The sequence below is a fragment of the Accipiter gentilis genome, chromosome 17 (genome assembly GCF_929443795.1).
Source record: "Accipiter gentilis chromosome 17, bAccGen1.1, whole genome shotgun sequence".
Classification (NCBI taxonomy): Eukaryota; Metazoa; Chordata; class Aves; order Accipitriformes; family Accipitridae; genus Astur; species Astur gentilis.
Genome location: NC_064896.1, coordinates 13316427 through 13338469, shown reverse-complemented (window position 1 = coordinate 13338469; position 22043 = coordinate 13316427). Strand labels below are relative to the sequence as shown.

The 22043-nt window shown below is 47.7% G+C and overlaps 1 protein-coding gene across 2 annotated transcripts in view; it reads right to left on the bottom strand.

Annotated features, from left to right (window-relative positions):
* Positions 1 to 21671, bottom strand: part of SLC22A18 (solute carrier family 22 member 18) — a 62939-nt gene extending 41268 nt beyond the window's left edge. Inside the window, exons 1-5 of one of the 2 annotated variants that reach the window (XM_049821101.1) lie at positions 21537 to 21671; positions 21166 to 21366; positions 18424 to 18521; positions 15592 to 15737; positions 14718 to 14850 (exon numbers count right to left, since the gene is read on the bottom strand). In XM_049821101.1, the coding sequence (XP_049677058.1) occupies positions 14718 to 14850; positions 15592 to 15737; positions 18424 to 18521; positions 21166 to 21348 (560 nt within the window). In that variant the 5' untranslated portion in view covers positions 21349 to 21366; positions 21537 to 21671. Of the gene's footprint in view, positions 1 to 14717; positions 14851 to 15591; positions 15738 to 18423; positions 18522 to 21165 lie in introns of both variants that reach the window. The other variant, XM_049821102.1, reaches the window with a different exon arrangement.
* Between the last annotated feature and the right edge of the window lie 372 nt (positions 21672 to 22043).

Genomic DNA, 22043 nt, shown 5'->3' with positions numbered 1-22043 from the left:
ATTTATTTCTGGTCTGGTATGAGGGTATAAGAGCCAAGCAAACAAACCTGTTTGCCTAAGAGGTCCATCAAGGTACATGCAGCTTGAGCCACCTCCAAGAGGCAAGGCTAGTGCCTGGGCACCAGTTTGCAGTGACAGTGCAGAAAGAAAAGGTACAAACGGTATTGCCAGAGAGTGAAAAAGCAGCAGCATGCCAGCCAAGACGCTCCCCCAGCCAAAAAAAAAAAAAAAAAAAAAAAAAAAAAAAATCAAGCCACTGTTAGACACTTGGAAGCTGCTGGAAGAGCCAAACTGAAAAGGACCTGCTGAGGTGCAGCCAGAGGAGCTACATGCCAGGACGCTTCCTTGCAAAGGCAGCCCAAGTACTGTGGGTACCACCGGGGCACTTGAACTGGTGCTGGAAACCCAGCCAGGGTGTAAAAACTTGGCACTGATGCTCAGACTGAGGCAGAACTAATGTTTCACTTCCAGCATGGGCCGTTTGCCAGATGTGGACCTCCGCTGAGAGTTAACCAAAATGCATTTGAAACTCTGGACAAAAACCTTTATTTTGCAGGTCATTTGTTTTTAAGGAGAGGGCTGAGCAGTGGTCTAAGGAGTCAGCATCAGGTAGTTCCAAGCCCCTGCAGAAAAGTGTCCAGGGACTTTCAGAGGGGTGAAGCAGGCGCTACAGGAATGAGGGATGCTGGACCAAGCCCAGCCTCCCAAGCCTAAGGGGATTTGCTCACGCTGCCGGGAGCGGGGAAACCGTTTCTCACTAGTAAAGGAAGTCAAGCGCTTGGCAACAAGGGAGGCAGCTCTCCCACAACTCCGGTTACGCAAACAGCTGCCTTCTGCTGGGTTTCAACATGCTTCGCTGCTCCAAAAATAATTTCCTGCTTGATTTGATACCATTAGCAGGAGCACAGAGCGCAGCACGAACGGTCATGCTGCTTCACGCTGGATCCAGCTAGCCATTGGTTTCTAGCAAAAGCCCCGATTTCTTTTTTTGGCAGAGGGGCACGATTATGCAGGAGGAAAAGGTAAGAGGGGTGATAGCGTAAGCCCTCTCCTCTTCCTCTGCAAAGTGTTTTGATGCAAGCCTGGATGAAAGTACCTGCCACCTTTGTCCTTCCGGGCCTCTTTCCAGAGCTGAGATTTCCCAGCCCTTACAGCTCGTAACACTTATGGCATATAACCAACACTCAGCAGCCAAGCAGGAATCCATGCCAACATAAAGTTCAACGACAAAGTCACTGCTTGCTGGGTGATTAGGAGCTGTGCCGGTCCCGGACAGTGTTGCCGGAGTTCTCCCACAGCACGAGCACCCAAACGCTAATATCACGCCTTCTTTCATTCCCCACTGGATGACTTGGTGTCCCCTTTGGGGGCTTGTTGGAGTAATTCCAGTCCATCCCAGTGCTTTGGGAAGAGCAGCACTTTCCATTCCTAGCCGGACTGGAATTTGGATAGCAAATTTTGCCCTAAGGTGCATCTGATTTCCTGTTCCCTATTCCCAGCCCAGGCATCTGCATGCCCCTTCCCAAGGGCCTGCCTTGGGGGGTACTCCTCCAGGGGCCTTCACCAACAGTGCTTCCGAAACCTCAAGAAGTACAGAAAGTTAAAGATGCCAAGGCCCAGCGCATCAGCTTCGCACTCCATAGCCTGTGGACCACCAACAGCACAGTACACCAGCCCTCCCAGCTCATGGCCTTACACAGAGGTTAGCTGGTATCTTCCAGATGAAATTCAAGTAATGTTCAGCAAAGAAATGAAGCAGCAAAATAAATAAAACTCAGTGTCACCCCGTAAAACAACGGCTGCAAAGTGGGATTCGAAGCAGACAGCATGTCCACAAAATCAGCATATTTTAAGGCAGTACAGAATGCACACTGGTGTGAAGAGGGACTCCCCAGCAGAGTCTGAAGGTCTGTTTCAGCCTCTGAAGAAGCTCTATGGGGTTTTCCAATACTGCTTGACTCAGAAGCAGAAATCCTCAACCGCATCAGCCAAATGATTTTGTGCTGTGTTTCTCCTCCTCTTATACCTTGAAATTAAAGTTGTGCAATGGCACTTGTTTATGCTTATACATTTTAAGCCCAAAGAGGCCATGAGGGACCATTTCATCTGATCTGCACCACACAAGCCTTACCAACCTTTTCTTTCCACAATCATCCTTTGAGCCACACAATGGCTTATGAAAATGCCCCTCAGCCGTAACTAGAAGAATGGAAGGGGTGATGAACCCACCGCTGCTTTTGGGGAGCGTGGACAGAAACTAACCTTGGAAGGCAAAGCCATGACGAGAGAGGAAAGGTCCCATCAGCAGTCCTGCACAGGACATAACTCCAGGATGACACCCCCAGGTTTCATACTAGGCAAAATATACATATGAGCTGACCCAAATGCCAGGTGACGCCCCTCCTGTCATCCTCCTGTCACAGTAAAAGGGAACAACCCTGCGAAGAAGGTGGCTCCTCACCTGCTGGAGGACCTGAGCTGGGTGGGAGGACAGGACTGGTGGGAAGAGTGTGCAAGCTGGTTTCCATGCTCAACTGACCCATGTCTGCAGCTGCTGCTGCTCCCACAGCCGGAGGGAGTGCAGATAAGCAGCAGTTCAGCTTTTCCAGACATAGCACAATTCCTGTTTACAGCCTCTGGGCTAGACTTTTCAAAAGAAGGAGCTAGGTGTCTATTCTTGCAGGAAACCAGGTGTGTAAACAGTTCAATTAATAGACCCAGCAAACTGTGCTCTAGCACAGCAAAGAGGGCTAGTGGAGACAAGCCAAGGGCACAGGAGCTGAGGAAGGAAAATACTTTTAAAGAATATGCCTAATTAGAGATGGGCCTGGGCCAAAAGTTTCCATTTGAACACCTGGAATAGCCCTGGGGAGCAGAATTGTAACCTGAACCCAGATCCACATTTTGTAACTCGCTCTTCTCCCAAATGAACTAAAACCCAGCTCCAGACCCAACCGTCACACAGTCTGAGCTGCAGGTCTCCAACGGCCAAAGCCTGGAGATCTGGCTGTCTACTCTCAACCGAGCTTTGGCCAAGCTGTTGTGCTGGGTTGCCGGTGCCCTCTCTCCCCACACCACCTAGCGCCCTGCCGTGGGCCCACCCTGCCCCACTCCACAGCTCGCTGTTGCTGCTTTAGCTGCATGCTCCTGGATCACTGACTCCAGGTGGAGATCCCGTTCGGTGTCTGACGGCACGTTCCCATTTGCTCCAGTGGCTCTGGCATCCCCAGCACTGTGACCAAGCCCTACTTTTCACTGCTCCGCCTTCTGCCTGCCCTCGCGGGCTAGAGCTGCAGCTCCTGGCCAAAGCAAGAAGCCTGCCCCAACACAAAGCCAAGTGGCTCCACTCGTGCCCGCAAGCCAAATATTGACAGCGACCCTCAGTTTTGTGCCAAAGCCGCAGAGTCAGGGCTTGTTTTGAAGGGCACAAGCTCCATGACGGCGAAAGCTCCCCCCCCGTGCCCTTTATGAGCCTTTGCAGAAGCCGCAGACTCCCTTTTCTCCCTTACAGCTCAGTTCTCTAGGGCAGAAAACGAAACTTCACCCACACCTTACTGTCTCTTTTGAATGTACGTGTTCTTTATAGCAGAATCACATTTGGCAAAGGTAGGTCAGCGCCATCCCCATAAAACCGCCCTGTCACAGGCATGTCGTGCATTTCAGACAGCTTGCGAGGCTGACTAAACATTTACTTTTGGATGGCTCATTTCCAAAGTTCAGAAATAGATCCTCGTCCACAACAAAAGAGTGCCTGGGCGTGCCATCAGGTGGCTTCATTGCCCCGTTACAGCATGCCATTTGCATTCCTGCGCTTTCCCCCTCACAGCGTGCCGCCGCTGCCCGGCGCCGAGCTCGCTGCTGCGTCCCCCTCTCAGGGCAGACCTGCAGATAGGCGAGGCCTTATCTCCTAGCTGGATTATTCTTGGTAGGTATTTGGCAGTCAGTTTTGCATCATCTGACCTTGAGTCCTGTTAGGTCGAGGTAGGTGACTCAGGCACATGGCTCTCGACTGCTTTCCCTTTCCGGTGGGCACCCGGCCTCTCATCGGCACAGAATGGGATGAATTGGCACAGCTGGAGAAAGGCAAACGGGATTTGCTCACACCGGACGCTGTAATAGTCAAGGCAGTGTTTCTGTTTTGGAAACCTTTCAAACAATTTAGCTCCACTGCTATTCAGAGCAGCTTTGCGCCATGGATGTACTTTTCTAGCTATTGCAAATTCTTCCCTGACACAGCTGAACCTCCATCCCCAAGAAAGAAAAAAATTAAAAAAATAATAATCAGGCTTTATACAAAAGCACAGGAAAAACTTTATGAATCCTTCAAGGGCCAAGAGAATCCATCTGAAAAGTGCTTGCCAAGCAGCACCCAGGCAAAATCAAAATGATGCAACCTTTCGTAGGGTGGACAGATTACAATCAGGCAATTACACATCCCAGACCGTGTAATCGCATGCAATGAGAACACGTGTGGGTGCAGTGTGAGGTGTGAGCCTGATGTCACCAACCACAGGCTCCTCCGGTTACTCTAAAGGAGTTCTTCAACAAATGGTCTCAAAATTTCTTTTCTAAACATCAGTAGGTCCATCTAGAAGTAGGTTTCCTTTTGCCATGAAAAGTAATTCCTGGAAGACTGGGAAACATCCAGGAGAACACTGGAAAACATCAGCCAGAAGAATCGATCCATCATCTGTCTCATATCCAACTGTGTCTGGGCAGTTGGAAAAGGGAGGGAAAGAAACCCATCACACACAATACAGATAATCTGTTGTACAGCTTTATATCAGGAAAGAGCCTTTCTAAGCTTCTGTAGGAAGTATGCTTTAACATCTGACACATGAGCATCCTCAGCTTTAATAACCATTACTGTGTTTCATCCCCCTTTTTTTTGAAGTCTGAGAACAGCATTTAAGACTCTGGTCTCCAGTAAGCATTGCTCAGATGCTCCCCAGATGGGTTTTCCAGGGGGATTTCTAATTATATGGGTTTTTTAAAGAAATATCCTGCAGGAAACTTTTAGGTTTCTGGAGGTTTCCTTCCTTCCTCTACAAATTTCTTTACCCAGAGCTTGATTTAAAACCAAACTCAAAGGAAACATTTCCAATGACTTCAGTATGTCTCAGATCACATACCCTGGGGTAAAAGACAAATGAACCAAATCCCATAAAAATAAAGATGGTGCAGATTTCAAAAGGATTCTCAGTGAAGTTTTGTGAAGAAGTAATTAGTCCAAAATTTTCAGCCTAGGATATCACGGAATAAAGGCACATTTAGTGAGACCGAGAAGGCAGAGAGACTGAGACAGACCACAAAGGATTAGATGTATAATCCCCTCTCCACCAAGAAAAATAAATTAAAATCAAAGCAAGAACTGCTATAATAACAAGTAAACAAGAAAACCTCAGATGCTAAAAAATATTCAAAGTTTTCAGATGCTGAACTACCTTAAACGGACCAGATTTCCAAAAGTGCTAAATTCCTATCCTCTGAAAATCCATGTTAGGCATCCCCAAGTGGGAGACTGAAAGAAAATCACGGTGATTTCTGGAAAGCCTGATCACTGCACTTCTGCTTTAGAGAGCAACCGGAGAGCAGAGTGGGGCCCCTTATGTGTTTGTAAAGCAAAGCAAATAATTCTGATGAACGCATAGGGTCTGTGTCTCTCCAAGCCCATCCAAGCCACCTCCCAAGCAATAGTTAACTACAATGAGACATGATACTCCTCCAGAGCTGCTGCTCCGTATCCCCCCAAATGGGATACAGCCCTACAGGGCACGTTGCCCTGCCTCCTGCAAATGCCGGCTGGGCTAACTGGGAGTGCTTCTGCGTGTGCTATGGCACAGAGCCACTGCTGGCTCAACACGCAGTGCTGTGCCCTGTGCACCGATAGACCCTCACCATGGTGACCGGCCTCTCGGCTCACGCCGTTAGCATGGCCCTCCTCTTGGATCAGCACCTCTGCTTGCCAGCGGCGCTGAAGGGCGTTTGCTGCACCACTTGGCACAGCACAGGGCTCAGCCCGCGCGGTCGGGAGCTTGCAATCTGAATGCTACAGAGAATGTTTCTGATGCTGGAAATACCTTCTCCCTTGGCTGTGATAACCCACGATTTGTCAGGTTAAAGAGACAAGCCCCAGCAAGTGCTGGGGTTAGCCTGGAGATGGCCAGTCAGAAACTCCGTTGCCCTCTGGCTGCATTCGCTGCCTGAATGCTTCACATACCTTTGGCTCTGGATGGCTGGCGGAGTGGCTGTGAGCAGGGTTTCATAAAGAGACTGCAAGGAAACGAAAACCCTGGGTGGGGCCATGGAAGCTGGTGTAGTTCGTGCAAAGGTCATGCCCTTTTTATTTCCCTCTGAGCACCCCGTCCGAGCAGCCGGGCCTTCACCCAGGACCACCGTGAACCAGCACCCCGTGACAACGGGCTGTCGCATCCACCCGGCAGCCTCCTGCTCGTCCCATCGATCCAGCAGCAATGGCCAAGAGAAGCACCAGGAAGGGTTTAATACCCAACCGCAAGCTCCTCCAAAAGGACTGCTTTTCCACCCATCCTTTACGGCAGCCGTGTTTCAGGCGGGAGGAGGACAGGGGAAAGCAGGAGCAGTGGATGTGCTGTCCCCTTTCTTCCCCCGTGGCGAATGAAGGTCCACTTTGGAAATAATACTTCTTTCCAGCCCAATACCCTTGATGGCCCAATCTTACTGCCCCAGATTACCCAATACATCTAAAAGCACTAAGCCTTTCTCCTGCAGAGCTTCACTCCTCAGCTCCCCAAGTCCTAACTCCTCCCAGTCCACCCTTCACATGCCAAATCCACACATTTCCGTTCATCCCGACCTTCCCTCCCACCCTTGTCTGATAGTCCTTCCCACACAGGCACCACATCCTTCCTGCCCCAACCTCACCACAGGCCTGGGTTCATTCACTGAAGCAGATCAGAATTAACTGTAAGCATGACCCTTTCAATCTAAAGGATTAGGAGATGTAAAGGAGAGAGCTCTCCATAGGAACACATGCAGGCACAAACAGAGGAAGCTTGTGGCACCCCACGTTGCCCTCCAGGTCCCTCTGCTAGCTCTTGCTGGGCTCAGCTCTGCAGCCCTGCACTTCAACCCCCAACCTCTGGCACTCCCCCCCCCCAAGCATTATGGCTGGCTGAGCTCGGTTTTTCTGCTGCTTTTCTGAAACAGCAAAAGGCTAGCACTTCCTTTTGATAAACAATTTTTAAAAAGAAACAAGCCCAAAAAATTGAACGGTAGCTGGGCTTACAAAGACTCTGCCTGCCCAGGACAGCAGGGGATGAAGAGAAGGATACATCCAGGAAAAACTGGATGTGTTCCTCCGAGGTAGTAGATATTTGCATGAGCACACCTCGTGATAGAGGGAGTCTGCATCCCAAAGGCCGTATAATCTAAATAGCAATATTGTAAATGTATTGGGAGAGGGAAGGAAAAACCATCTCATTGCCCCATATTATGCATGAGGAACACCAGTGCAGAGGGATGGGACGATTTACTCACATCACAGGCAAATTGCGGCAGAGCCAAGTCCCAAATCCCAGTTCAGGGACTTAACCACAGCCTATTCTGTGCTTTCTATTTTCTGTTAACAAAGAAAACAGTATTTCCCTGGATTTCAATCCCCAGAGATACTGCTGGATTTGCTGCCCAGTCATGAAATATTCCAGGAGTGGGAAGAGCAGATGAAGCTCCAGTGAGTCATGAGCAGACACTGCCTCATTGTGCAACCTGCACGGAGAGGGTCATGTTCAGCCCTCCAACCCTGCCTCTGCTAACGAGGCCAGACCCAAAATGCCTTCTGCCTTTCCATAAAATTCCAGGTTTGGGGGTTTGAGGTTTTTTCTTTCTTTTTTTTTTTTTTCATTTTTTACACTTATTATCTGGGGCTGTTAAGCCTGGCTTGACAAGAAAAATCAGCCACCCCCTCAATGACACCTTGTAGAAACACAGCTAACAACCAACCAGGCAGGGCACCGCACAGAAACCCAGCGCTTTCAAAGCATCGGCTGAGGGGAGCGGTGTTCAAACATACATAATCATTTAGCAGAGGTACCTTCACAAACATACACACTTTTGATTGTGATCTAGCCACCACGTGCGCAAAACAGGGTTTCGCTCTCCCACCGCCTCCTCACTTTCTGACTCCAGGCATGGGGCGGCAAGGCAGGGCTGCCTCCCCTGGCACACAGGCATGATGAAAGCTGGCGAAGGCAGTGGGGAAATTTCCTTAGCCCCCCTCAGATATTCCCCCCCTTATTTCCTAACCGTCTGTCTGCTGGGGTAACCGCTGTCAACCCAGGGAGGGACACCAGGCAAACCATGCCAGGAGTCCCTCTTCCCGTGGCTCTGGCGCAAGTCAATTCTCATCAGCCCCCAAACCTCAGCTCTCTGTCTAAGCAGCACAAACCAGCCACAGAAGGAAGTTCTGGATACTTTCTCCCCCCCCCCCCCCCTTTTTTTTTTTAAATGCCTTTTCATCATGGTTTCCCTGGGAAGATGAAGCAGCTAACCCAAAAGGGCAGAGATGCCCAGGAGGAAGGAAGGTGCTGTGGGGAGAAGGGGCAGGTGGACATCTCCTATGAGCCAGCACAGCCACAGTCACAGCCCTCCCACCAAATCCGTGCAGAAAGCTAAGTGGGAATGAGGGGTTTGAAGGAGAATGGGGAGCTCCTGACAAGGCTAAGGAAGGGGCTGCCAACCAGCATCCCATAAGCTCAACCCAAGCCCAGCCCTCTTCAGCCGTACCCCATATCATTCAGGGCAGCCACAAGGCATGGGCTCTCCCTCCCACGAGCTGCTGGCTCCTGCCCTGAACCCCACTCTTCCTCCCTTGGGAAAGGGCCCCACCTATGGGTGAAGGACAAGGAGGAGCTCTCAGCCCCACCATCACGCCTCCCTCCACTGAAGTTCAGAGCAGGGTTTGTAGGGAGAGCATGGAAGAGCCAGGTTTACTGCGGGTCTGCAAAGGGGGAACGAGGGCACCTTTGCAGTGTCAGTGTGATCTTCCGATGGGTGAAGAGGAGAAAGCCAGCGGACCCAAATCTAAAACCGGTGGCCTAGAAGTGGTAGGTGGGGTACAGGTTTGCAGGAAGGAAGGGCCGGGGATGAGCTTAGTGCAGACCTGTCTGTTGCATGAAGACAGCACAGACAGGGGAAACTGCTCAGGACCTGCGCCCTGATGACTTCTGGTACGTTCACAGTCCAGCATCAAACTCCAGGACTGTGACCACAGGCACAATGTGTTGATGGCCAGAGCTAGTGTTTTGGGACTCAGGTTGACATCTTGCTAAGCAGACTGTCCTCTGAGCCGTTTCAGGACTGCTTCATGAGGAGGTAAATGGCACTGTAGAAGTGCCTGTGCCTCTCCAGAGTCTGGACAGCAGATTTAGGTGTAACTGTCTCCGCTGTAGGCATCTAAGATTAGGCAAACGCCACCCAAATTGCACTGAGGCATTTCTCAGGTTCAAGAATAGGTTAAACAAGTCATCAGAACTAGAAAGCTCTGGTGCTGGGAATAGAGGGGAGGAGAAAATTGCCCTAGACCTGAACTCTGAACCAACAAGTTGTGGAGGGTGTATGTGCATGATCCTCTATCCAGACCTGGTTAAGATTACAGACAATCTGTGGGACCATGGCTTCCAAAACTAAGATTTTTGTCATGAAGAGTAAATGAGAAAGAGAATCTCTGGATGCTGTTTTGTTTTATTTTTCGCAGAAGGCCACAACTGAGGTCCTCTGCGCCTTCCCCAAACCATCAGCTCCTTGACAAACAGCCCATTTGCTATTCCCTCCCCATCTCTCCCAAGGCATCACAGAGCTTGACCGACAGTGACAGAGCACCTTGCAGCTCATGGATAACTTGCTGGCAGGCAGACACCACCTCCTTCTCCCCAGAGTCCCTCCATACAAAGGACAAAGCAACGCCTGTACAAGCGTCACCGATACATGCTGCTCAACCGACCAACATCATCCCAGGCAGAGAAATACCATGGTTTCTGCTAGAAGGCAGCAGGAGCAGCTCCCAGCAGCAGAATGCCCTGCTTTGTCCTGAAATGGAGCACAACCCTCTCGCCCTTTGCCATGTTCCTACCCGCCTTCCCAGCTCCCAACTTTCAGCCCTTTCAACACCCACAGTTTCTCCACTCTGCTGCAAAGCGATGAGAAATTCCCTGCCAGAGGACATTGTTCAAATGGGTTATTGAAAGAAATGCAATTCCCTACTCCAGGCAAACAAGCTCTTTCTTTTCCCCTTGAGGAAGAAGGATAATAGCACAGCGGGGGGGGGGGGTGGGGGGGGGTAGGGGTGGGGGGAGAAAAAAAAAAACCCAACAAAAAAACCTATCCCCAAAGCCTGCTGTAATAATATTAAATAAGAAACGAAAGGGGTTTGGCCAGGAAAATCCCAAGTTCAAAAGAATAATTGCTCCAAGAGATTTAAGCCTACAGCTGAGTCACTAAAGTGAAGAAACCTCTCCTTGTCCATAGAAAGCAAACAAATCTTGGGTCATGCAGCAAAGCTTCTATATGTCCTTGTTAGAAAGAAAGAAGAAAGAAGCCAAATGCAATTAATCATAGTTCCAGAAGAAAGGATGAAATCTTTGTAATTAGCTACCTAGGCTCATCTTTCCACTTTTGAAGACTAATCCAGCCGCCTTCTTTCACCCTTCACCCACAGTCCTGCCAGAAAAGTCTACTACAAATACCAAATCACTTCTCTCCAGGGATACACACTCACCTGCAGCCTGTGGTCCCCCAACAGCTTTGCAGTAAGTGCACAGGGAGGGGTGAACATGTACAGAGAGCAAACTGAGCTCCTTTTCTTAGTCACCTTTTGTGGATGAGCTGTCTTGAAGTTTGTAGACTCTCCAAGAACCTGGAGACCTCAGCTGAACTACAGGAGTTATTTTCAAGCTAGGTATTTTATATCCACAATCCTGATCCAACTGATCAATGACCAGCAAACACCAATTTAAAAAAAAAAAAAAAGCACACAAACATGAAAACACTTTCCAAATGGTTAAGATTACAGCTGCATATCTTAATAAATTGGCTTATACCTCATCCTGAGCTGGTGTAAATTTGCCTGACCATCGCCCTGCCCATAGAGAGCATGTTGTTCACAGCTGTATGCACTGTTTGTACAGAGGTGAGTGGACAGGACTATATATTAAGAGCAAGGTCTCCAGAAATTAAATTCAGTAAGGTGAAGCCAGCTGGCGAGCAGCTCCTTTAATTGCAAAAGGCAAAGCCACATTCCACAGATGAAGCATGTCCAGTCTGAGTAAAAGTCTCAATTCCTTTGCTACAGCTTCATTCAAAGTTTTGGAAAACATGAGGGAAAAGCGTAGTACTTAAGAGAGAGGAAGAGGAAGGGCTGGAGCTGGTTGGTGGTGGCTACAGCTTAGGAGCTGAGGTCAGGATTGGACATCCAAAAAATCTTATGCAAATCAGAACAAGCCATTCGACTTCCCTGGGGCTCCCTTAAATAGTAAGGGTTGACAAATATTATTCCAACAATGAAAACAACAACAGACCAACTCTTTAGGTCAAGTACATCAATGGTAAATACAATACGATGGAATAATACCAAAATGACATCAGCTGAGGAACTGAGACTGATTTCTACCCCCTCTCTTGTATATAAACCACTGTTAACATATGAATAATGCTGTCAACAACGGACGGGGAATGCTGGCCAGCTTTGTGGTGAGGGAGAGCGAAGAATGCAGAGTGGACAGAAATCTCCAGCTTTGCTCTTCCATGACACAGCAGAAACGCTTATTTTCAAAGGCAGGAGATGGGGTCATTCTTCTATGAAAAAAAAATGGAAGCGATTACGCAGCTCCAAGTACAGCTGGAACCTTCCTGTACTAACGTGGGAAACGGGGAGGGATGATTAACAGCCAGTCTGTGGGATGCGGCAACAAGGCCAAGGAGCCTCAGGTATGTCCATAATGGAACACCCACTCCTTTCCCTCCAGGTCAGTGTCACAGACACAGCCAGAGGTGCTGGGGATGCTCTGGGGGCTGGTTCGTTGCACATAGCTGTCTTCATCTGTTTGCAGGGCTGAATTCCCACTCACCACCAATATTAGTCAAAACACTTAAAATCAGTAGATTGCCCCTCTCATCTTTCCAGAGAAATCTGGCAGAAGAGCTAAGCACAGCGTCAAAGCAAAGGCGGGATCTGGCTGCAAGAAAGCTTGCTACCAAGCACCCAGAGCGGCCTTCTCAGCCTGGAGCTGCTGTTTATAAAATCAAATCAACCCTCTGCATGCCAGGGTGGTCAAAAGGGTCCTGCCAGCACGCTGGAGTTTGTCCCTTGTTGATGGGAATTCCTGCCATCCTTCCAGGGGGATGCACAGATCTTCATGGAGAAAACCAAATGCTGCTGGTGATGTCAGATACACAAAATCCTGTGGTAGATTAGAAAGCCCCATTTTAAATTAAGTTAGATAGCCAAGATCATTCTGAGCTTTTCTATTCTTCCTGTTTAATGGTGCCTCACCTGGAGCACCAGTTCTGATCCTTTCTGTTCTTCCTGATTGATCGTGCAACTCTCTTGGCAGGAAAATGAACCACTGACCCAATACAGAGCAACGTAGCGGTCAAAGTGAGAAGGGGATACCTCTTCAAACAACCACCGAAGACCACCTGAGACCCCCGTGCATCCAGAGAAGGCATCTGATGTGTCGTGGTTATGTAATGCCATGCATATGCATTAGATAGTTTCAATATGTATTAGGTAGGAGTAGTTTAATAAATTAGGTGCAATTGTTACTGTATAAAAGGGACACACCTGATGAGTCTGGTGTGCTTGATTTGTGGAAAGTCCACAGAGCACCCTGCGCAGAAAAAAGCAATCTCTCTCCCGAGCGGGTGAGATTGGTCTATTGAACAGCGGGTGACGAAGCAGCTTTTAGGACAACGCTGGCAGACAGGCTGCTTTCCCCAGTCCTGCTACAGGACAGAAGTACAGCCTCGAAACCACCGCGATGGGATGCTCCGGCAGCCAGGCACCAACTGCGAGCCGAAGCCGCCCTCCGCCGGATGCAGGGGAAACAACCCCTGCCGTGGGAAAGTCAAAAGCCATGGAGTTTTTCGGGTGCAGGTCCCTTCCTTTCCCATCACTACGGGCAACGTTCGCTTTCCTCAGTGTTATGTTGCAGGCACAAAGTGTAAGGGCCAGAAGCTTTTCAGGCTTGAAGCAAGAGGAAGAAAACTCCTGAGGCTGTCTGCAGCAATTAATTGGGCCCAACGCTGCCAAGGTACTGCCGCAGAGTTTTCAGGGGCTACTCCCTAAGGCTGCAAGGTTAAAGTCTTCTACTCAATTAACCTTGGCAAAGATTTGAGACACAAAGTAGCATCACTGCAGCACCTGAATGCATGTGGACACACGACAGGGTTCAGAGAGCAATGCATGATGCCTCACACCATAACCGAGTGTGCCCCATGCAAAATGCCCAGGTGACATATCACCATATATAGTCCGCAGTGCTTACGGTGCTAGGACAGGGATCATGAAAAAAAAAATCAATGACATTTGACTTAGCTGCCTGAAGTTCACGAAAATTGATTTTTAATGAGGTAGCATTGTGGTACACATGAGGGGAGGTGGGACAGATGCTGGTAAGGCGGCCGCGGGTGGCTGTGGTGGTGAGAGGCAGCTGCAGGCAGCACTGGTGGGCAGACCGACGGTGACACTGAGCAGACACTGACTCTTGCCAGCAATGCTGATCTCTTTCAGGACAAGCCCCATTCCTGAAAACCAGAGCTTCCCCTAATGATCTTTAACCTCCGTCCTATGCTGTAGAGCGGCTCTAATGCTCACAAAGGTTGAAAAAAAAATTATTTCCATGCTAACCTGAATCTGCAGAAGTAAGTGTCCATAATAAAAGAAGCAGAACAAATTAAACACCCAAAAATTCACAAGGGATGGGTCCCCCCCCATCACCACCAGAGAAATTCAGGGGAATCGTCCAGGAAGATTACAGCCATGTGCAATTCCCTGCCTGCAAAGTTCTCCGACACACCACAGCTTTTGAGCTTCCTTTACTAATAATGATCAGCGACCGGTAAGTTCAGTACAATCGGGCATTTCTTTCCTGTTGCAGCACATAAGAGAAGGTGGCAGCCTGCCACGATGTGCCAAGCTGTGGAAAGCGAAACAGGGAAGTGGCAGACACGTGCTTCGTCCTGCTGTAACAAAGCTAGACCTCCTCACACTTTTTTCCCATTGTCCCAAGCTTGCTTTCCCCTTTCCCAAGGTCTTGCTCTATATTGAGCATCCCCCAAGCACACCAATTTCCTCACAAGTTTCACACTGCTTCCAGTTTCCATTTCTCAGCTGTACAACGCTGTTTCTTAAAAGCAGACTATGCAGTGCTCGCTGTTTTTCAGCACACTCAGCTCCTAAAAGACAGCTGGGAGACAGACAGACTCCATTTCTCACTTCAACTTGTTTTTAAGTCAATTTAAGTAGACGGAAGGTGAGATTTTCAACAAGGTCTCCTTAAAAACAGTGGAAGTAGTTCTTTGAAGCAGTACGGAAAGCAAAATTTTGAGTTCTGGTACGATCCTCTACTGCCACCAGCAGTAAGAGAGCATTAAAAGTTGGGCAGGGGGTGGAGGCAAAATACCCCTCAGCAGCTCCCTCAATAGTTGCAACAAGGCCAACACCGAACAAGTGGGACACTCACCCAAATTTGGTGGAGAGGACACCTCCCAGGGCAGAGCCGATGATGATGCCTATTCCAAAGCAAAGACCCAGCTTCCCCAAAGCATCAGTGCGTTGGGAAGGAGTAGTCAGGTCTGTAATAAGCTTCTGAGCACCTGCAGGGAAAAAAATTCCGTGAAAGAAGCTTGTCACAGGGTCTGGGCAGCAGGTATACACATTTTTAGGCCACAGCAACAGCACCTGCCACTAAATGGTCCTTGCAACCCCACGGCAAATGTTCATGCACACCACTGAGTGGAATTGGTTCAGCCCATCAGTAGTAGGAACCAAAAACGCTCAAACAAACCACTTCACAAGTGGCAAGAAGAGGCTTAACACCCTATCAACTTGAGTCCTGTTGCATGAGTTACATGCACTTGTAGTAGCTAAAGGTTGTTTATGGTTTTCACTAGGAGCATATAGGAAAGGCTAACTAAAGCAGAACAGCTTGGTGGGTAATGGAAGGCATTTTTGTAATCACATTTCATTTTGACCAATATGCTCATTTTACCAGGAGAAATGGAGAAGCTCTCCTAGAAAATACCCTGGTTGCAAGAAGGTAGCTGTGAAGTTTAGGATAGTACTGCTGCCAGCAACTGATTGTCACCCATGTCCAAACAATTTGCTCAAGATCATACAGGAGGACAGACTTGGGACTATGGGCTACTAGCCCTGCTTTCCATAACCAATACACCTTCTGCTTCATGTTCTCACCATTTCACCCTGATGACCATCAAATGTCGCTCCTGCCTTCCTTCATGTTGTTGATCCTGTTGGCTTCCAGCAATGTGAGCAAGAAGAGAGGAATTAGGCAATAAAAATAATCTGGAAAGCCCCTCAGCTCTGACCGACCTTACCTGGTAGCCCATGCATGAACACTGCTGGCAGCCTGGAGAGGAAGAGGAGGGGGATGCTGGTAGAGATGGACGTGAGCAGGAAGAAGGCACTTCCAGATGCACAGGAGAGAATTAATGCTGCTCGGGCGCCAAATTGATCTGCAAACCTGGTCAGAAATGGTACAATGTTATCAGAATTGGGACCATGCAGGTCATTACAAGCGTGATGCACCCCAGATGGATGGAGTTGCACAGCCATCTCACCCTCATTTATCCACCATGGGAAGCACTGATCAGATTCTCAGATGTGCTCAGTTCCCAAAAGAGGACTAGATATTCAGAGGAGTGCAGCTCACTGGGCCTGAGCACTGGACAACCTCTCTTCATTGTTGACTACCAGCCATACAAAACTTTGCCTTGCAAAAAAACCCCAAAACAAGTCGTCGTCGTCCCCCCCCCCCCAAACTGGAAGTCTTGCCTGGAGGAGGCGTGCAAGGACCAGTGCTGAAGCACCAGCTGCCCACCTGGGAATGCAGGCACTGCCACTTTGGTGTAACAGGGCAATGCATCAGCAACTGCCACAGTCCATTTCCAGACCCCTCGTGAGGACAAGATATGTGCTTGCTTAAGTCTCCTCCCCTGGCATTTCAATGAATAAATGTGGTTTATCTCAGAGCTGCTGAAGACCAGCCACAGGCAGAGGCAGCTACAGCAGCTCAGCTCAGTAACTCATTCAAATATTATCACTTTGGAGCACACAGCACCCTCAAATTTTACTTCTTGACTCTTAAAGTTGGTTCAGATGAGGGTATCAGGCTAGCTAATTTTTAGTTCAGGTTCAACGGCAATTGAAGTTGTTCCAGTTTCTTTCCAGAGGATGTTCAAAGCAAAATTTCTTATTCAGCATGACTTAAAAAAAAACACCAAAACAGTTAGTTTTCTATTTAGATTCAGTAAAGACTTCCCAAGAGTGACTCAAATTTCCTTCTATTTGAGGAAAAAACCAAACCAGCCAGACCAGATTTTGGTTCAGGTTTTATCCAACTTCAAGATAAAGACCTAAGTTGGACAAAGTCAGAGAGTACCACAGAAAGGGTTCTGAGCAACTGGGACTAAGATGACCATAAAACAGACCTTAGATAGTGTTTTTCACTCCAATTTCTCCTTCCTTCATTTTACTGAAGTTGCATATTACAGTTAGCAGATGAATGTTACCTTGCATAGCAATTAGTTGTGCTTACCGTAAAAGAAACACCCCCCACCCCCCAAAATGCCAAACTTTGGTCGACAAAGTTAAGCATAAGTAATTAAAGGGCTTTGTGTTGAGGAAGAGGTACAGGTCAAAACTTCACTGTTTACACAAAAGCCAGGGAAGTTTATATTAACAGTTTGTAACCTAAAGACCAGGTTTCACTACAAGCTTTTTTGGCTTTGTTACTTAAGAGTAACTTCAGTGCTTCCTCTTCTCATGGCTGTTTAGGACCATCAGGCAAGAAGAACAAGGAAAACTGACCTAAGCTACACATTTTTCTCTCCTTATCCCCTTCCTTCCCATTTTCTCTTTATCTACCTTTACACTGAAGTCAAAGCAGCCTCACATCTAGGCAAATCCTTTTCATCTCAAACCTATGTTGCAAATTTTGACTTCAATCTGGCAATATACACCTTCAGTCCCATCTACACCAGTGGGAGTCCGGACCCAGACAGAGTCTGGTTTGCCATTTTCCTTCCCTTCAGCATCTCTTCTGGACATTAGTGAGTGACAGGCACAGAGGAAAACCAGATTCCACATGGCACCAGATCCAGAACAGAAATATTACTCTAGCTTTGTATATTAATAGAAAAAACGTTCAAATTGGGCCCTTTACACCACCTCTGTTCTTAGGAATGCATTTTCTTCCAAGCTGCACTGGAAAATTTAATGTTATTGTTATTAATTTTAAAATGTGTATTATGGTAGCGTCCAATGGCTTTTAGAGATCAGATCCTTAAAGTCCTACACACCATGTACCAGGGGATCCCGTAGAGCTCACAATCTACATCAACCAGAATGGTAAATCCCATGCGGGAAAACTGAGGTACACTCCAGCTCTGTATCCATTTATTACTTTGTTGGTAAGTGGCAGGACTGAGAAGAAAAGCTAGATTTTTTCTCAGCCTCATTTTAGCTTCCTATCACTGAATTACACTGCCCTTTCAAATTTTTTCTGCTTTTTGGGAATGCATTCCCCTGTCATTCAAATTTTTTGGGGCCATTTACATCTCATTAGGAAGAGGAATGTGTGTCCTATGGGGTGGAAAGGCAGAAAAGTGAGTATTTTCCACCCTTTTCTTATTTTGATAGATGAACTTAAAGATGCATCAATTCTTAAAGATTCACGCAAGTCTAGCTTTATATTAAACACCAATGTAGTCACAGTGAGATTCAGCTGCAGAAATAACACAACCCTCAATTATTTTCATTGACAGCTCTACTTAACGTCAATAAATATCCTCTTTTTTAAGTTTCCTAGTCACAAGGCATTACTAAGGTTACACATGGCTATAAAATGTTTTCAGGATTAAGCCATTAGGATCTGGGCTCTGAGGACTCTGATGGTTTAAGCCTGTTCCCAGTATATTGTTACGCTTAAATGTGTGTCATTAAAACATAGCTAAGTTAATATAAAGGCTGCTTCTATGTTGCAGTATTTCTAATTATAGTATTTATTTTCCCCTTGCCCATTTATGAAATCTTCAAACATTTCAACAGGACCGTGAACCAGAACTAAATGATTTTTTTTTTTATTGAAGTACAAAAACGTCTGGCCTTTTTCAGCTATGAAAAGGGTCATGAGAATTGTTCTCACTCACCTTCCGAAAACTGGACCTCCCACAAGCTGGAGGACACCAAAGGTTGTCTGGAGGTAGCCAAGCCCCACTGAATCCAAACCTAGGCTCTTTGCCAAGTACTAAAAAAACACCAAAAAACCCAACAGGTCAGAGGAAATGAAGTATGCTATATTTCTGAATAGAGAGCTTAATGTCTGTGTGGAGAGGACTATGGGTCCAAACAAGCATTTCCTTCAAGTCCCCACACCTACAGATAAAATCTTTCCTGGGTCAGACACAGGCTGCTTAATAAAGACCAAAAGTCTCTGTCCCATACTATCTGCTAATGACGATCAGGTAGATGTGATCAAACCACCAGTTTTGCACCAGGTGACAAATCTGAATCCCCCTTTACCTTTGCAGTCCAACACAGCTGAACATATTCAGCTACTGCTGAAGGAGATGAGATAGATTTTAAGCAGCCTTCAAGCCTCCAGACCCTGCACCTGGGGCAGCCCAAGCACCACCCAGGAGATGTCTGCTGTAAGGTCTTGGAGTTGTTTAATTGAGCAAGCCAGAATCAATGCAAGCACAACATGGGCAAAATATTACCTTTACTTATAATCTCTATGGTACACCCGGAATGTGAGCTTGCAAAACCAGCAGATGCACACCTTGAAGAGCCTCAATCCTTTAAATAAAAAAAACCCCTTTTCGTAAATGTAAAAGTTGTATGCTCAAAGGACAGCTATTTCTGATTCACGTTTTTGTTTTGTGCCATCTGCTAAAAGTTGTTTAAAACTCTCCACCAGGTTCAGCTCTCAGAAGGTGCAGATGCGCCCCAATCTTCCTGCTTACCTGGCACATGCTCTGCACCCAGGCCCCCAAACCCCCTGTAACTGAGTGGTGATCGACTATGCCGATCTCCCGTAGATAAACTCTCTCTCAGCCTACAGGCTCTGGGCACTACGGGCTGGTTTAGTCCCCGAAGGAGAAAGCAGTTTGCCTCTGGAGGCACAAAACCAGCAGAGAGATCCCCCAGAAGGGATGGCATCACCAGAGACAAGCGTGGACAGGCATATCATAGATCCAGGAGGTCACAAGAGCAGGAAAGTTGCCAGGTGGAAAAGGACCTGGGGGTGCTGGTTGACAGCCACCTGAATACGAGCCAGCAGTGTGCCCAGGAGGCCAAGAAGGCCAATGGCATCCTGGCCTGTATCAGAAATAGTGTGGCCAGCAGGACTAGGGGAGGGATCATCCCCTTGTACTCGCCACTGGTGAGGCTGCACCTTAAGTATTGTGTTCAGTTTTGGGCCCCTCACTACGAGAAAGGCATTGAGGTGCTGGAGCGTGTCCAAAGAAGGGCAACGAAGCTGGTGAAGGGTCTAGAGAACAAGTCCTGTGAGGAGCAGCTGAGGGAACTGGGGGTGTTTAGCCTGGAGAAAAGGTGGCTGAGGGGAGACCTTATCACTCTCTACAACTACCTGAAAGGAGGTTGTAGCGAGGTGGGGGTCAGGCTCTTCTCCCAAGTAACAAGCATTAGGACAAGACGAAATGTCCTCAAGTTGCAGCAGGGGAGGTTTAGACTGGATATTAGGAAAAATTTCTTCACCAAAAGGGTTATCAAGCACTGCAACAGGCTGCCCAGGGAAAGTGGTTGGGTCGCCATCCCTGGAGGTATTTCAAAGACGTGTAGCTGTGGTGCTTAGGGCCATGGTTTATTGGTGGACTTGGCAGTGTTAGGTTTACAGTTGGACTTAATGATCTTAAGGCTCTTCTCCAACATAAATGATTCTATGAAACCAGACAAAATAGTCCAGTAAATGAGAAGCAATGATTCCCACTCACAGCTGGTTTATCATGCCCTCAGAAAAACCCACCTCTGATCTGAAACCTCTGATTGCTGCTGCCTGCTTCTTGGGTCACTCTCCCACTGCCATGGTTTAACCCCAGCCAGCAGCTAAGCACCATGCAGCCACTCATTCCATTCCCCCACCCCCCCCGCAGTGGGATGGCGGAGAGAATTGGGAAAAAAAGTAAAACTCGTAGGTTGAGATAAGAACAGTTTAATAGGACAGAAAGAAAGAAATTAATAATGGTAATAATAACAACAATAAAATTACAATAATAATAAAAGGATTGGAATATACAAAACAAGTGATGAACAATGCAATTGCTCACCACTCGCCGACTGATGCCCAGTTAGTTCCTGAGCAGCCATTTCCCCCAGGCCAACTGCTCCCAGTTTATATACTGGGCATGGCATCACATGGTATGGAATATCCCTTTGGCCAGTTTGGGACAGCTGTTCTGGCTGTGTCCCCTCCCAACTTCTTGTGCCCCTCCAGCCTTCCTGCTGGCTGGGCATGAGAAGCTGAAAAATTCTTGGCTTAGTGTAAACACGACTTAGCAACAACTGAAAACATCAGTGTGTTATCGACATTATACTCATACTAAATCCAAACCATAACAGTACACCAGCTACTCGAAAGAAAATTAACTCTCTCCCAGCCAAAGCCAGGACACCCACTGCAAGCAAGAAGACACAAACAACATCAGCTTCACCCAGGGCCATCGGGCCAGGAAAGGGCTCTAGGTGCTGCTGCAGTACAAATAATAAACCATTTTTTACTGTCTGGGGAAACCCTGAACCCAGTCACAGCTTGCCTGCTACGTAGGAATACACTTTCGTGTCTCCTGCTGCAAATTCTCTTCTGACTTTGCTGGAAAACTACATAGGCTGGCATTGAAGGCAAGATGTGAAGCAGGACAACCCATACTCACAGGCATGACTCCCGTCTGCATGAAGAGGAAGGTGAGCTCTAGGGTTGCAATCAGGTAGGCAACAAGGATCGCTTGTCCCCTCTCGACCTTTCCCAAGCAAAAGCTCTCCCCCAGGGTCTTGCTCCTCATTCCTGAGGCTTCTTCCTCACCTCCAGAGCTGGCTTTTGGATTCATAGTGCTCATGGAATGACTTACTGCAGGCTGACAGGCTGAAAAATGACACAAAGGTGCTTTCTAGCTGGGAACACGGAGCATAGGTAAGGTGCAGAAGCTGTGTGTACAGTTCAAAGCTTACGGTGTGGAAAGTGCTGAGTCAGCATGCCAGGGATTTATTCCTCCTTTCTTTGGGTTTTTTTCTCCCCTTTGCTTACTTGCCAGGCAGGATCACAGGTAACTACACATCAAAGTGCTGATCTCCTTCTTCAGCCTCATACCAGGTGGGCTCATTACTTCAAGTACCATCACAACAAAGACCAGCTTGAAAGTTCCAGTGGGGTGAAATTGGACATTGCCCCCAACAAGAGCATGTGACAAACATCTTCAACTCTTAACTGTTTCACTCCTTTCGCTTTTATTGCCTCTGGTAGCTTGGTAGAGATGACTGTTTTAATTCTTCATGAAAGGCACTCTGATTTTATTTTTGGAGGTTGCAACTGAAGCTTACAACACAACAGCTATTTCCAAGGCCTCATGCTTCTTGCACTAGGTTTGTATAGATCCTGGAACAAGCATAGATCTTACATGCAGTTAGAGTTGCTCTCATCAACACCTCTAGCTGAGCCATTTTCCCTCCTTTACCAGGTGCTGCAAATTTATAGAGAGGCTGAGCTAGCAAATGTTCACATGTGGCTCCACTCAGACTACAAATTACCAGCCAA